General features: G+C 50.1%; 7 protein-coding genes across 7 annotated transcripts; 3 read left to right on the forward strand and 4 right to left on the reverse strand.

Annotated features, from left to right (window-relative positions):
- Positions 1–544: 544 nt before the first annotated feature.
- BO87DRAFT_113493 (SDR family NAD(P)-dependent oxidoreductase) lies at positions 545–1,453 on the reverse strand. Its single transcript, XM_025617894.1, has 2 exons — positions 1,336–1,453; positions 545–1,272 (listed from the first exon to the last, which is right to left on the reverse strand). The coding sequence occupies exons 1-2, from the start codon at positions 1,426–1,428 to the stop codon at positions 598–600; spliced, it is 768 nt and encodes a 255-aa protein (XP_025477648.1). The 5' UTR covers positions 1,429–1,453; the 3' UTR covers positions 545–597.
- Positions 1,454–1,883: 430 nt separating this feature from the next.
- On the forward strand, positions 1,884–4,276 carry BO87DRAFT_440855 (putative C6 transcription factor; the record flags this gene model as incomplete). The annotated part of the gene is made up of 4 exons (XM_025627977.1): positions 1,884–2,050; positions 2,107–2,648; positions 2,698–3,771; positions 3,850–4,276. The coding sequence occupies 4 exons, from the start codon at positions 1,884–1,886 to the stop codon at positions 4,122–4,124; spliced, it is 2,058 nt and encodes a 685-aa protein (XP_025477649.1). The 3' UTR covers positions 4,125–4,276.
- On the reverse strand, positions 4,092–5,679 carry BO87DRAFT_460827 (zinc-binding alcohol dehydrogenase family protein). Its single transcript, XM_025629044.1, has 5 exons — positions 5,389–5,679; positions 5,313–5,335; positions 5,132–5,251; positions 4,500–5,059; positions 4,092–4,428 (listed from the first exon to the last, which is right to left on the reverse strand). The coding sequence occupies exons 1-5, from the start codon at positions 5,509–5,511 to the stop codon at positions 4,223–4,225; spliced, it is 1,032 nt and encodes a 343-aa protein (XP_025477650.1). The 5' UTR covers positions 5,512–5,679; the 3' UTR covers positions 4,092–4,222.
- A 643-nt stretch (positions 5,680–6,322) lies between these two features.
- On the forward strand, positions 6,323–8,153 carry BO87DRAFT_113576 (hexokinase family protein). The gene is made up of 2 exons (XM_025617895.1): positions 6,323–6,807; positions 6,859–8,153. Exons 1-2 carry the CDS (start codon positions 6,359–6,361, stop codon positions 8,066–8,068), a joined length of 1,659 nt encoding a protein of 552 aa, XP_025477651.1. The 5' UTR covers positions 6,323–6,358; the 3' UTR covers positions 8,069–8,153.
- Positions 7,811–10,127, reverse strand: BO87DRAFT_408385 (Clavaminate synthase-like protein). The gene is made up of 3 exons (XM_025626142.1): positions 9,798–10,127; positions 9,526–9,744; positions 7,811–9,468 (listed from the first exon to the last, which is right to left on the reverse strand). The coding sequence occupies exons 1-3, from the start codon at positions 9,829–9,831 to the stop codon at positions 8,291–8,293; spliced, it is 1,431 nt and encodes a 476-aa protein (XP_025477652.1). The 5' UTR covers positions 9,832–10,127; the 3' UTR covers positions 7,811–8,290.
- An 872-nt stretch (positions 10,128–10,999) lies between these two features.
- Positions 11,000–12,927, forward strand: BO87DRAFT_378457 (sugar porter family MFS transporter). Its single transcript, XM_025623793.1, has 4 exons — positions 11,000–11,121; positions 11,169–11,890; positions 11,976–12,308; positions 12,364–12,927. The coding sequence occupies exons 1-4, from the start codon at positions 11,043–11,045 to the stop codon at positions 12,634–12,636; spliced, it is 1,407 nt and encodes a 468-aa protein (XP_025477653.1). The 5' UTR covers positions 11,000–11,042; the 3' UTR covers positions 12,637–12,927.
- Positions 12,928–13,600: 673 nt separating this feature from the next.
- Positions 13,601–15,041, reverse strand: BO87DRAFT_378458 (actin-related protein 2/3 complex subunit 3). The gene is made up of 6 exons (XM_025623794.1): positions 14,949–15,041; positions 14,836–14,881; positions 14,441–14,715; positions 14,234–14,346; positions 14,083–14,161; positions 13,601–14,028 (listed from the first exon to the last, which is right to left on the reverse strand). Exons 1-6 carry the CDS (start codon positions 14,952–14,954, stop codon positions 13,981–13,983), a joined length of 567 nt encoding a protein of 188 aa, XP_025477654.1. The 5' UTR covers positions 14,955–15,041; the 3' UTR covers positions 13,601–13,980.
- Positions 15,042–15,092: the final 51 nt, after the last annotated feature.

Consider the following 15,092-nt stretch of genomic DNA (forward strand, 5'->3'; position numbering starts at 1 on the left):
AGGCAAGCCGCCGGGATATAGCCATAATTGAATTTAAAGGTTTGAGTAGCAGTTATTTCCTGGTGGTTCGGGTCCGCGGACCCATCTACAGATGACTACTATCTAGTACCGGCAGCACGAAGACCAAATGCTTGCTAATTCGGGCTCTAGAAAATGAGTTGATTAGAGGTAACCAATGTTGAATCCACATCTACAGATCAAGTTGTGGCCTCATTCGGATGAATATGTTTTCCACGAGCTCATATTTGGGGCCGATGACCGGGACGAGCCCTGACTGTGGGACTCGGCTCGCGGAGCTATCGCCGTGATAAACGCCGGGGATTTTCCCGATAGCATCCACTAGGCTTCGTCAGAGACTTGGCCTCCCCCATGGAGAATAGTGAATATCCTGAGCAACTCGAAGCGATGAGTTTCAGGATTATGTTGGGGTAGTGGCGACCTTGCTGCCGTGATGGCGGGGTGGTTTTGTTTTAAGGACCACAAGCGTAGTATCGAGCCCGAAGATGTTAACCTGTAGCTCTAAGGCAAAAACTCGGTCAAAAACCATAATCAATAGCCAAGTCTATTAGTTCTCTGTCTGAGTAAATAAGCCTCTGTTTAAATATACAACATCCCACCATTAGCGCATATCACATCTCCCGTCACCCATCGGGACCTCTCTTCAGCCAAGAACGACACAATGTCCCCGATATCTCGCACGGTTCCACATCGCTGCCCAGCCGGGACCTTCTTGTTCTGCTCCTCCATCCGCTTCAAATGCACTTCTCCAGCTGCCTGATACATATCTGTATCAACAGGGCCGGGATTGACCGCATTCACGGTTACTCCGTATTTATGACCAAGTTCTGTTGCCCACACCCGTGTGAGACCCTCCACTGCTGCTTTACTGGCTGCATACACAGACTGGGTGGCATAACCGCCCCTAGAAGATATAGACGACAAATTGATAATTCGACCGCCGCGGGGTATGTATGGAAGTATAGCCTGTGTCATGAAGACCACCGCTCGCACGTTGACGTCCATCAGGTGCATGTAGCTTTCCATGGTAACTTCTTCCAGCGGCCGGTTGTCACCCGCGCCAGCGTTGTTCACAAGGATATCAATTCGGTCTGTCTGGAAAGCATCAAGAGCTGCTTGTATGATCATCTTCGGGGCCTTTGGGTCGGTGATGTCGGCTTGAACTGCAACGGCTTCATGGTTGTCTTGTCGGAGCGATTCGATAAGCGCATTTGCAGCTTCGCGCGAAGATGGGGAGACGTAGTTGAATGCCACCTGCATCGATTGTGTTAAGAACCATTAATGTTTTGCAGATTGACAGTATTTGCTGCTAATTACCTTTGCACCCTGTTCACTCAAACTGCGGACGATGCCGGCGCCGATTCCGCGCGCTCCGCCAGTGACAATCGCAACTTTTCCTTCGAGAGACATGATGGGTTTCTTCAGATTGTGTGTGAATCGAGTACTGAATACCAATTCAGCCGGGTCTTGCCAGTGGTTTCATTGTTTAAATGGCCTGCAAAATCAGCCGAAATCTGCAATATGTCATTGGGTCCGAGCCGTGCAGAGAGCAACGGATCTATCGCCGTCGTGCATCGGGGCTATTTCCGGGTGCCGATGAGTGGATGCCGGATGGGTAAACCGTTGCCTTTTGCCACGTAGCTTCCTCTGCATGTCGTATAGACTGCCAATCTTGAACTTATTGCCTCATAGACAATACGTGTACTTGACAATCAGGACTCATATCGAATTCGCATTGAACAACGTTGTGAGTGTAGATGTCGGTATCCCCGGACTCTGCGGGGAGCCGTCTTGGCGTCGCCCGGGGAAATCTCCGTTCGCCACGATTGACTTCTTCATTCTTCCCTTGAACTACACCCGTGGAAATGGACATCTCTCAGTCTCGACGCATTCTTCGGAAGACCTTTGCTTGTGATGAATGCAAGCGACGCAAGATACGCTGCTCTGGCAACGAAAATTGCAACAACTGTCGTCGGGATGCCAAATCATGTCGTTACTCCTCACCATCCCAACGTCTTTCTACTCTGCAAAGGTTGGCCTATCGACTAGCTTCAAATTTGGTTACTTCATCAATGCTAATTAATATAGACGTATTCATGAGTTAGAGCGCTGGAGAGCTGATATGGAACGGGCATGGGCCATCTATCTTCCATCAGTTGATCTCCAGGATGCACTTCAAACCGTTCGCTCTCAACACGACTCTATCACCGCTATCCAGCAAGGCTCACAGAGACAGAAGCACCTCAGCGAGGTTACTCATGCAACGGAGCAGCCTCCTGCTAGTTTTGCAGAACCAAGCAACGCCGAAGACTATGAGTTCGACGAGTCCCAGGACTTTGACAACTCTACCGACGGCATGGGCTTTTTGACGGTCGACCCGCACAAGGCCGGCTATACAGGGCCACAGTCTGGCATAGCGGCCCTCAAATTTCTCCAATCACTTCCACTATATTTACCACTTACTAGCTTCAGCCCGTTGTCTTGCCTTGATGACGACATGGATGGTGGCACCATCTGCACTGCACAGCAGAGACGAGCAGATGTACTCCGCTATCTTGATGACTATTTTGCTATCTATCATCCCGCATATCCCATCTTGCATGAGGGAACCTTTCGTGCTAGGGTTTCAGGTAGCTCTTCGTCACGACAACCAATAAGCGAATGTCTAACCACGAGCAGGTGCCCTAGCAAAGCCACGCGATGGTTCTTGGCCCATCTTGTACAATATCGTACTCGCCATTGGTGCTTTCGTCGGAGATTCGCAAGGCACCAAAGTGGATATACCATTTTTCAAAGAAGCACGCAAGCATCTGTCAATGGACGTCCTCGAGAAAGGATCTCTCAGCTATGTGCAAGCCATAGTACTCATGGCCAACTATATGCAGAAACGTAACAAGCCAAATGCTGCTTTTATTGTGATCGGTATAGGCTGGAGTATGGCACTTGCCATCGGCTTGCACCGCGAATTTGGCATGCCTAGTACTTCCCCTTTTACGATGGAGATCCGCCGACGCGTCTGGTGGACACTCTTTATATTCGTGTCAGGCGTTCAGCTGACTCTTGGCCGACCAGCCGTCTCGCTTGTTGGGGTGAATGTTCATTTGCCAGCTAATGTCGATGACCATGATCTAGCAGTAGACATGGATGAACTTCCTGAATGTGGCACCGGCCCAACTATCACTTCTTGCCTCATAGCGCAAGTGAATCTCGCGAAAATTGCCAATGTCGTTCAGGTAGAGCTATTGACGCACCATTTACCTACTCAACAAAAAGCTGCGGATTTAGAGCAGCGTATACACACCTGGTACCATGAATTACCGCCCCATTTTGGGCTCAGCGTTCCTCTAGAACCGCGTTTCGACATCCCGCGTCGAGTGCTTCTATGGCGCTCGTTCCACCTGCGCATCGTTATCAACCGCCCATTTCTCTTCCAAAGTATCGCAGCTAAATCCGAGTTGGCCACCTCCACAGGTCCAGTCGCTGCCTGTCTCACCGCGGCAGACGAGTGTGTCGCTTCTATCTGCAGCTTTCTTGAGTCAACGAGCAACCGCCGCCGCGGCCTGACCTGGTATGCGACCTGCTGGCTGCTAACGGCCAGCTTTGTCCAAGCGACGTGCTATATCTACGAGCCAGCACATAGCTTGGCGCAGACATGGAAATGTCAAATACAACGTGCGGTAAACTGTTTAGGGAGTCTAGGTTCTTCCCATGATATGGCCCTGCGAGCTAGAGACGTGCTCCAAAATATACTTGGTATGACCACACCACTTTCTACTTTCCTCAAGAAGATTAAGTACTTGCACACCGGTGAACGTGGCTGACATGCGGTAGAGCACGGTCATGGAATTGCCGTTCCCAGCGACATGGCCCCCTACGCTTCCAGCCAGCTACCGGGGTCTTTCCGAGCCCTCTGGTTTCCTACGAACGACCAACAAACGTTCAAACCTAATACATTAGGGCTGGATGATAACATGTCTGGATATGCTCCTGGGTCATTTAACGCCGAATTTCTGGATGCGGCGGGTGGACTGATGATTCAGAATTTCTTCGATAACTACTCGGAAGAGCGTGGACAGGGTGCTCCTGGCTCATCCATCCCTGGATAAACCCTAATTTATTCTTCGAGTTGTCAATAACTCTTATCTACTGTATAACACAAGCTACTTCAGAAGACTTCCTTGGGATCTTGATAGCTTCTCGATGATCACAGTGTGACAACGATCTTCTTAGCCGAGACGCCTTTCTTTAAGATGTCAACAGCTTCCTGGACCTTTTCCAGCCCTTTCCCAACCACCTTAGGGTCCGGCTTCGGTTGAAGGCGTCCGTTCTCCAGGGCTTTGAAGACAAAGTCTTTCCAGATACCCTTCGCGACATGTTTGTTTGAGTCAAAAGTCAGAAAATTGGAACTGACTAAATGGCAAAGGGCGTTAGTAAGATGTAGGGGGAGTCAAGTGAGTGGAAGGAGTAACAAGGAGCCTTACTGAATATAGGCGCAAACCGTTCCGTAGGTTTATCATAAGGTATAACACAAATAGTCCTAACATCTGCTTTCAATTGGTCCAGGACCGCACGCACCATTTCAAGACTTGCAGGTTCAGAAACAGCATCGTAGACACCAATGAACTCGGTATTAGTGAGCGCATTGACAACATCGTCAACGACAGTAGGGGACTTGTAGTCAAAAACAGCAGTTGCACCAAGAGACTTTACCAACTTATGGTTATGGGCCGATGCAGTTGTGATCACTGTTAGACCTGCTGCTACTGCGAGTTGGATTGTTGTTGCACCAACTGAAGATGCGCCACCCCAGACAAGAATCGATTTGCCTGTCGGCTTCACACCAGTAGGAGGGGGGATGGGCAGATCAAGGCTTTCTTTGAGGAACAGACCTGCCGCAGCAGTCGAGATAGCCTGCGGTAGGACGGATGCTTCTTCGAAGGTAATTGAGTCTGGGATTCCTGCTACGGTGGTTTCTTTTACCAAGGTGTATAACTGGAATCCAGAGTTGGCGGGATTGCCGGTACCTAGACAGTGGCAATACCTAAGCACAGATATTAGCAGGTCTCCGTGCTTGTCTATCGTACCTTTATGAAAAAGCGACTGTGGTACTTACGCAACGACCCTCTGACCTTTGGTGAAGCGGACCACACCAGGACCTACACCAACCACCACTCCAGCGACATCTGTGCCCAGAACAAATGGCCAGTTTTTCAGCCAAGGTGCGCCATATGTTCTGTAGATATGGTTAGAATTTTGTTTTCACGCTGCATGATAGTTGTAACATGTATTCGTACTGAATTTTCCAATCAGCGGGATTCTACGAGAACAGAAGATTAGCCGAGATCAATGAAATTAGGGGATTGATCGCACAATAGAAATAGCAGAGTTCTTTATCACGATCACTCCGGGTCCTGGTGTGGGATATGGGGCCTCCTGGATAGTGAAGGGATGCTCAGTAGGAGCTGTAATCCAGGCAGCTCTGTTTTGTGTCATCTTGTGAGGGCTGGAGAGTAGATGGTAGATAGTTGGAATAACTCTAGAAATAAGGATTTCCGATACAGCTTATAAGTTCACAAATCTTTTGTGAACTCAATGTTGCAGCTTTCTTCTCCCAGATGAACACGAAAAGAAAATGCTTCCTGTCAGATTCCCCGGTCTGAGGGGCACCGGTGCTTACTCGGACTTAAACGTTCTGGATCAAACCTTCAGGCTTCCATCCATTCCGCATATTACTCATATGAGACCGTACTAACGTTAACCTAATTAACGTTAAAAATATCATCTCACATAATATTGTTTTTATTAACTAGTAGTCGCTGAAGCCTTCAACTGCACCTCTATAAATCAGATCAAGATAGAGTACCCACGCATACAACGTTCCAGATACTATCATAGAAACCACCTTTTAGTCCCTGTTAGAGAAATTGATGCAAGTCATCTGCGACTCTCACCGTAGGATAGAATAATGTCATGATTGATAAGATATGCGATCTGTCGCGCATCGCAGGATCGGGAGAAATTTATAAAAATAAAGTGTCGAGTAGGCACTCCCCAAACCCTAAGAATATATCTACCTTGTCACTTAGGTTCAGTATATCAAATCCAGCATAGAGTATCTGCGCAGTATTAATTTCCTTCGTTTATACAAGGGTTGCCCCTTGCATGAAGACCCGTGGAACCACCGCGGCAAAGAGCCACGGGGAATGAAACAAAAGCCACGCACCGGCGGCTCGTCCCCGCCGCCCGCCTTGGGTTCCTTCCATTCATGAATAACTACTACTACTAGATAGTGAGTTGATTACCCTTGCAACCTTCCCAGGGCAAGGAACCATCCGCCAAGATGGGAAAGTTGGATCCTGATCTCCAAGGGTTTCTGCATCCCCTCCGTATAGATCATGTCACACTCTATGACCTCTCCCATCGTCTGTCACACACATATCGGGAGCTGGCAGCCAGCTCATCGGAGCAGTTCTTCCCCACCGCCATCACCCAGCTGCCCACCGGCCATGAAACCGGTCGCTATCTGGCTGTCTATCTCGGCCTCTCCTATCTCCGGGTCGCCTTCATTGAACTGCTAGGGCATCAGCCAGTCGGAAGGCAACCTCATGTAAGACGAACCCTGGAGAAGGCGTGGCCCATCGAAGAGCGGCTCCGACGTGACCAAGCCCAGTCCCTATTCGCCTGGATTGGTGACTGCATTGCCGAAGTCATCGCGGATGATCTCGCCAACTCTAAAGGCGATGCACCAAAGGAGCTCATCATGGGAATCTCTTTCTGTTTTCCTACTAAGTTCGTATCTTGCCTATTTAACTTGTCTGGTATGGGGTTAACTGATCGCAGGCAAAAGTTCCTCAATGAGGCCATTCTTATGCCCACAGGCAAGGGGTTCGCCTTGAGCTCTTCCCTGAATCTCCACCAAGCCTTGCTGGATGGATATGAATGTCACACCCGGCGGTCTGATCAGGACTCAGGTGACATGCCCACTAAGCGTCGCAAGACTTACTGTCTACCGAAGTTGAAGGTCACGGTCATGACCAATGATACGGTCGCTACATTAGCTTCTCTGGCATACTCGATAAGGGCCCTTCCCAATACTCGAGTTGTCATGGGGCTCATCGTCGGCGCCGGCTGTAACTCTGCTATTCCCATGAAACTTGCTGACCTACAGGAACTGAAAGTGGCCCATATCCGAGAAAAGCAGCCAGAAGCGGATGAGACCATCGTTTCGACTGAATGGACCCTCCACGGAGCAACCGGGCCTTTGGAGAAGCTCGGTATCGTAACCAAGTGGGATGCTGAACTGGAAGAACATTCCAACCGTCCCGGTTTCCAGCCACTAGAGTATATGGTTGGTGGCCGTTACATTGGCGAGCTCGTCCGCATAATCTCTTATGATTGGTTTCACGGAGTGAAGAGGATCCCAAAGTCTTCATTGCCAGAGGAACTGGTCGAAAGGAACTCACTATCTACAGAATTTTTGTCGCTTGTGGTGGCTTCGAGCTCCTCAAACGAACATCTGGCCGTGGCACTGTCAAACCACCTCCCGTCACCATCCTCGAGTGACTGGATGTGGACCCCCGACTTCGCTGGACATATTCGAATAATCGCTGCGGCAGTCCAAGAGAGATCATCTGCCTTGGTTGCTGCAGCGACGGTTGGTCTTTTAGCATGCACTGGCGAGGTAAATTTGAAGAGCACAGCACACTTAGAACCGGATGATGAAAATCACAAACCAGGCAAATCGATAAGCACTCAGAATGATACAGTGTCAGATTCCAAAGCAGTGATACCCGGTTGGCAAAAAGGGCCGGAGGAGCTGGTTGTGGCCGTGTCTGGTGGTGTGATCCAGCACTACCCTCACTACAAGGACCGAATTCAGCGACATATCGACCGATTGATTCTTAGTGCTGGACCACAGGGTGAAGGGAAGAGTGTCTTCCTTCGAGAGGCCAGCGATGGTGGAATAGTTGGGGTGGGCGTTCTGGCTGGTACTGCGGCCGGAGAAATTCAGGAAATAATTGGCTCGACCTTGGAATCAGAGCGCATTTAGGTGGAATCACCATTCGAAGGCCACCCGAGAACAATATGAAATAATTATTGATACTTTCGACCAATATGGAGTGTTTACAGCCTATATATATTTATATTGGGGCGAATGAAGCTTCTTTCTACCTTGCACTCCAATATTCTGTTCTAATCACCTGCGATACAAAGTGTGTGGCCTTTTCATAATGTGCGTGTGAAAGATAATTATTGACACTGGCAGTAGCACCTAAAAGGCCGCCTGCAGAAGGTATTCCTTCGTTTCAGTCAGCTGACTGCAGCAGAAATTAGGTTTCAGCGAAGCCAGCTCCTCCATCTTATAGTTCCCTGTCGCAACAGCCACGACTGAGCAACCAGCTTGCTTCGCACATTCCACGTCAAGGGGTGTGTCTCCAACGACTAGGACGTCTTTTGCGCGTATATGAGAGCCAAAGCGGACCTTCAATTTTGAGAGGGAATCTTGAAACAATGATAGTCGATTATGGTGGCTGTCCCCGAATGACGAGATGTCAAGGTCGAATATGCTGGTGTCAACTCCCGCCCCGCGGAGTTTTAGCAACGCGTTGGGACGAGAATTGCCCGTAATGAGACCCAACTGGAACTTCGGTTGGCCGGAGTTCTCATTCTCCCTAATCAACCAGCTGAGCATTTCCTGTGCGCCGGGGCATATCACCGATGGAAGACCCTTGGACAAAGAACGCTCCAGATACTGTGGGTGGAGTTTGAGGAATTCCTCCACCACTTGATCCTTCAGGGATACTTGGTGATAATCCAAAATGTCGTGCAGCAGGCCAAGATCAGTTCGTCCGTGCAAGTTGACCGGGGTATTTGCATGATTGATGTCCTTTCCCACAATGTCGCTCACACAGGAATAATATGCGTCAATGCTGAGAGCCTCTGACCGACAGAGTGTGCCGTCAATGTCAAACAAGATTACCTTCTCGCTAGGTGGGGAGGGGGGCCTGACAAGGACTCGTAACAACTCCCGTGAACCAGTGAAGGAGGCTCGCCCATGCAGGTACCGGTGGTTATCTAGCACATAACCCTGACCGGGTCGCAGGGATACGAAATAGGCATGCTGATAGATGATATCCTGCAGCTTGGTGAAGCCAACAACCATAGATGCCGACATCTGAATGCCGTCATCGAACCGGAAGCGAAAGATTCCAGTCTCTTTGTCGACCATGGCCCGTGGCACGAACGTTCCATCATCGGCACGGAAGCTGGTATGCTTTGAACTAGTGAATAGGTTGTACAGATCCTCATCATGTTGCCTAAGAGCGTTGAGGACATTCTGGCCGTCAACCAGCAATGACTCGCCCCCGGACTCTGACTGAGAACGGAGAGTTGACATCAAAATGCGCGGGGGTTCGTCCCATCCGCTGCGATCGGTATGGAAGAATAGCTCTGTGATCTGTACGTCAGTCTACGACCTGCTAAACTATTGTCGTTTTAAGGACGAACCTTCAGAGCTGTATCCCTTTCCCACCAAATCTGATGCAAATCGAATTCGACTTACACCACTGCCGGGTGTTTCCTCATTCCGCGGTCTCACGACTTGTCCCAGTTGGTGAGCAAGACCTACTAAGGCCTCTTCCTCACACCCCTCCACAAATGCTATACCATTATTGAAGACAGAGGCACGGATGGACTCGATGTCAGATGGGTCATAGAAGGTTGGGACTGGAATGGTACGTCAACTAGATGATAAGACTTTCAGTGAAAGACAAACATACCATTCGCACCCAGACCGCACTTTTTGATATCCATGGCTATAATCCGTTCAGAGACTCTTTTCTCTCTGTTTTAAGTGTTCCTACAAACTGCTCGGCAGTGAAGGAACCAAGGCCCTTAAATACTTGGGGTTTTCAGCTCGGCGATCCTCATGCATTCACTAGCATTACGAATTTCGCCGTCGTCAACACTGGAATCCCTTTGGTCCTTCACTGGCGAGACCATCTAGCTGTGGTTTTCGTCAGCGAAAAATTAGCCGACGGCAAGTGTTGCGTCAAATCCCGGTCAGTACACTTGTCCATACGAGGTAAACATCATGTCTGGGCCTCAGCTCGCGCGTGCGGATGACCTATAAAACTGTTTCCTTTTCAGGGCGCTTTATTGCGACAATGCAACATTACATATTCGGCTTGCGTACCCTGGTCGCCGCTAGTTACATCGTGGACTACCCGGTGCGCCAATGTCTTCCTCGCGTTCCTACATGAGGCGGCGATCCCGATGCAATTAGTCGATAGACCCCTGCGTTTGGTGGTCTTTACTGACCGAGATGAGTAAGACCTGCTATTGAAGGTATAGTTCTAGTCAGTCAGATGCGTGTTACCAGAACGGGTACGCAACTTCCTGGATTACGAGGCTCGTGGGTTGCACCCGCTTATTCCGCGTGTGACAATTGCATTCAGAATCGCATGTACGCAAGGAGACTGGCCCTGAAGACTCGCGAGACCGGCTCGGTGCCCAGCGATAGGTGTGACTGTGTACAGGGTTGGCCCATATGGCGAGCAGTGATCGGCATAAGCGCTAGAGGCAGCATGCGAGTGAATGTAACCTCAACTTAGATTCAATTCGAGTCATTCCTAGGGATGATTGGTGGCTGGGCTGCACTACCTCCCCGCCTTTGGTGTCTCGGGCTGAAGCTGCAATCTAAATCCAACGGTGATCCCACCTCGCTGAGGCACTGATCTGACCGCTCGGGGTCGATCATGCTGCGCACAACATGCATATATTGCTGCACTATCCTATCAGAGTCACTCTCAATTACAGGGGTATTAGTCCAGACCGCAAATGACTGTCCTCGCAACTCCGACGCCGGCGACCATTCTGTTGTCTAAGAGCAACTTAGGCGATGCTACCTTAGAGAGGGGGTGAATGAAGCCCATGCAAAAAGGAGGTCGCTTCAAATCGTCTTCTTCCTCAGTCAAAACATCTATTTCCGTCTCGCTCTCTTTCAACCGCACCAGTCTCATCCGATGGTTTCGCCCAAGGCGAAGGTTTTCCTCATTGCTGGCCATGTCGCCCTGGCCGGGCTCTTGTATGGCCTGGACACAGGTCTGTTCACTTCCCTCACCCCATGGCCCCGAAACTCACACTTTCAGGTTCGATTGGTCCGATCACGCAAATGCGCCAATTCGAATCCTCTATTGGCCGATTATCATCTACGCAGCAGGGTGTTTACGTCGCTTGTATCCTCCTTTCGTCATCCGCATCCTCTCTGGCGAGTGGCCATGTCTCGGACCGCATCTCGAGAAAGTACGGAATTCTCATCGGCAGCCTGCTCTCACTCGCAGGGACCATAATATCCGCCTGCTCGCCTAATTTCGCTAGCCTGATCGTCGCCCGGCTGATTACCGGGGTCGGCATGGGCCAAGCCATTTCTGTGACCACTGTGTACCTGGTGGAGATAGCCCCTGCAGATGTGCGGGGCGTGGTGGCTTGCTCACTTCAGCTCTACGTGGTTTTTGGCATTATGGCGGGGTACTTCATCACCTATGGGACACAGTATCTCAATGGCAGCATGTCATGGAGAGTACCATTTATCATTCAGGCCATCATGGCCGCCGTGCTGTCGGTCGTGATGCTTATGCTGCCATTCTCGCCTCGGTGGCTAGTACAGGTCGGCCGCAATGAAGATGCACGTCGGGTTTTGCGTAAACTGCGCCCTGAATCTACAGTGAATGAAGAGCTACGGGATATTCAGGACAGTCTGCAGTCTGACCAGCGGCGACCGACCGCTAGTATGGCGGAGATCTTTGGTCGGAAGTACATTAGTCGTACATCGCTTGGAGTGTTTCTTATGACTTTTCAGCAATTGACAGGGGTGAGTCCAGCTTCGTCCCACTTCACTCCCAATGCGCTCATGGTTCTCGACCGGGCCTCCTGGACACTGGACTAACTAACTATAGATCGACGTTGTCCTATACTATGCACCTATCCTTTTTCAACAAGCGGGTTTTACATCCACTAAGGCGTCCTTCCTGTCATCCGGCATCATCGGCATTGTGATGTTGGTCTTCACTATCCCCGCCCAGATCTGGGTAGACCGATGGGGGCGTCGCAAGCCGTTGATCACCGGGGGATCAGCAATGTCCATCTGTTTCATCATCATTGGAGCACTGTACGCCCGTTACGGTCACACAACTCACGATGCTGTCACCCTCGAATCTCACTCTGCTCAATGGGCCGTGGTGGTGCTAATATTTATCTTTGTGGCAAACTTTTCCTGGTCGTGGGCTGTGGTGAGTACTCTTCGTCGAGTTGCACAGACTGATTTGCTGATGTGGTTCTCTTTAGGTCGGCAAGATCTACGCCTCAGAGATCATTCCCACTCGTCTCCGGGCCAAGGTATGTGCAGTAGAGCTGCTGGCTAACTGGATTGTCAACTTTATCGTCACTCTTACTGCTCCGTTGTTCCTGCATCGGTCTCCGTCAGGACCATACTTCTTATATGGGTTCTCGACGCTTGTGGCGGTGGCGGTGTGTGTGCTGATGCCGGAGACGAAGGGGAAGAGTTTGGAGAGTATTGAGGAGTTGTTTGAGAAGGGAAGTGATAATGAAGCAGCATAGATCATTGTCTTGCATTGCTGGTCGTGCTACTTAGACGCCGACGTTCGTGACGGATGCGAATCTAAATGAAGCCACTCACCATGAAGTTATGATTACTAGCGCTGCGACCCCACTGGTGGCTTAGATCCTGCCAAAATATTAATATGTTATATTCACATCGCTAATTGGGGCTTACAGTGGGCAAATTATTGAAACAGCCTAGCTTACCCCATTCACCTGATAATAGATAGGTAGATACATGACCAGTTGTCAGCCCCATCAGTACTACCTAGTTTCAGAGCCTCATCCATGCATTTACTCACACTAATCTCCAAGCCTTGCACACAATAATCATTCACAAATCTAGTATTCGCCGTTATCACCATCTGGATAGTCATCCCACGCATTAGTATAGTATAGTAAAGGAATATGCATCTGACAAATATATAACTTAGACTAGTAATTCCCGCTTAGAACTATCTAATATATACAAAAGACCCTCTTCCGCCCCTTCTACCCCGACTCATCATGCCGCTTTTGCCTGATCCTGACTCATGCGTCTTGTAAAGGCCTGAATGGCGGCTGAAATGCTTGGTGAGGTTGACATCGAAGAAGCCGGAGGATCTGAGCACCTCGTCATCTATCTGGTTGGACTATGCAGTGTCTAGTGGATAGGACCTGTGCCGAAACCCTTGTCAGAAATGAGGTGCGAGGTATGGAGTTGTAGTTTGTCCATGAGGACTGAAAAGCAGAGCGGTTCGAGAGGAGTATAGTAGAGGTTGAGGATCACATTTGGGTTGGGTTTGAGGTGGGGATGGGGATGGAGGGTGTGGTAGTTGTTATGTAACGGCTTGTTGTATGGGGGTTAGAGGGGGTTGAAAAGGGGGGTTGAATAGGGGTGTTGTTGGTTGATGGTGCTGGTGCTGGTGCTGGTGTTTTGGGGGGCAAGTGGTTGTGTGGTTGTGTAGTGATGGGGTTTGGGTAGGTCGTCTGTAAGAGAACGGGAGGGATGTTGTTCGACCGGAGTCAGAATACGGAAGCCAGTTCTAGGAGATTTGGCTCCGGTCGAACAGGACCCCAAATATCATGATCATAGCTCAACTGGATCTGGTCGAACAGGAGCCTTGTGGCTCCCTTGCCTGCAGCAGAACTCTATATCTGCTTCTCTCTACCGTTTCGTGCAGTCATAGCTGATGACACCAACCAAGCACTCGTAGTCGGATCAGAACGCTTCATATTCAAATATACACAGAGTAAAAATGACTAGACATGGACAACAGCTAAAAGTCCAGTTGAGAGTTTGTTCATACGCTGAGTTTGGCAGCAAAAACAAAAGCACATCCATCTATCTATCAGTCATTCGCCTTAGAAGCTCTTTCCCATGAACTTTCTCTTGGCGAAGCTCAGCCACCACTATATCCTTGTTTAGCCTATATCCCTCCATGTTTGCAGGGTATGGATACATACCTTGGAAGGCCCAACACCACCGGGGTATAACCGCGCATGCAACCGCATCGCAATCTCCTGCCTAACCTGCGAGAGGTACCTATTGCAAACCAATCAGCACTGTCCAACACAGCGGCTCCGGTCAAAATGGGCTGCTTGATTTTTAACATACTGTCTCAATGTCTCCGCATCCTGGCGATCGCGGGGCGCCTCGAACGCCTGGTTCAGAGGGAAGGACACGTCACCGGGAATAGCGAACTGGTCGAGCGCAACGTTGATCAACGCCTACAACGAATACCCATTAGTACTTCACTTCACATCATTTATCACCATCACCAATCCCCAACAACCCAGCACAACAGCGGCAAGCAAAGCATACCTTCTCAGCCTCGCGCATCACCATACCGGGCTTCACCTTCCCCAAGCATTCACTGATAAACAAGGTACCATAGATAAGCATGCGATCGGCGGGCCCATTGATCTCAAAGTTACGGAACAGGACATTCGCGCGGAACAGGGAGAGGATCTCGTCGACGCAGTCGTAGGATTCGCTGTCGGCGGGCACATCGGTGGTGTCGGCGGTGGGCGGGAGCGGGGGGAGGGTGTATGCGGGGCCGCGGGTGCGAGTGCGGAGGGGGAGGATGGGGAAGTTTCCTATCAATGGGTGATTAGTTGGGTTGATGAGCGAGAGTGGTGGATTGTAGTGGATGGTGTAGGTAGCTGTCGCTGTATGGGGGTAGCTAAGTGGGTGTATGGCGGGGAGCGCGGCCGTACCTATTACGGGGACATCCCGATCCTCGAGGAAGATGGAGTGGTATGCCTGGTATTGGATGAGTCAATTTATCTGGGGGTATATATCGGAAGGGATGGAGGAAAAGGAATAGTACCGGCATTGTGAGCTGCAGGAAATATAATGGGTGGTGGTGGTCCTTAGAGCCGGTCTAAGGAGGGAAATAGGGAAATAGGTAGATACAATAGGGAGAGGGACGGAGGTGCATGTCATCACCCGTGCCAGTCCAAGAGCTGCCGCT

Source organism: Aspergillus neoniger (genome assembly GCF_003184625.1).
Source record: "Aspergillus neoniger CBS 115656 unplaced genomic scaffold BO87scaffold_25, whole genome shotgun sequence".
Lineage (NCBI taxonomy): Eukaryota > Fungi > Ascomycota > Eurotiomycetes > Eurotiales > Aspergillaceae > Aspergillus > Aspergillus neoniger.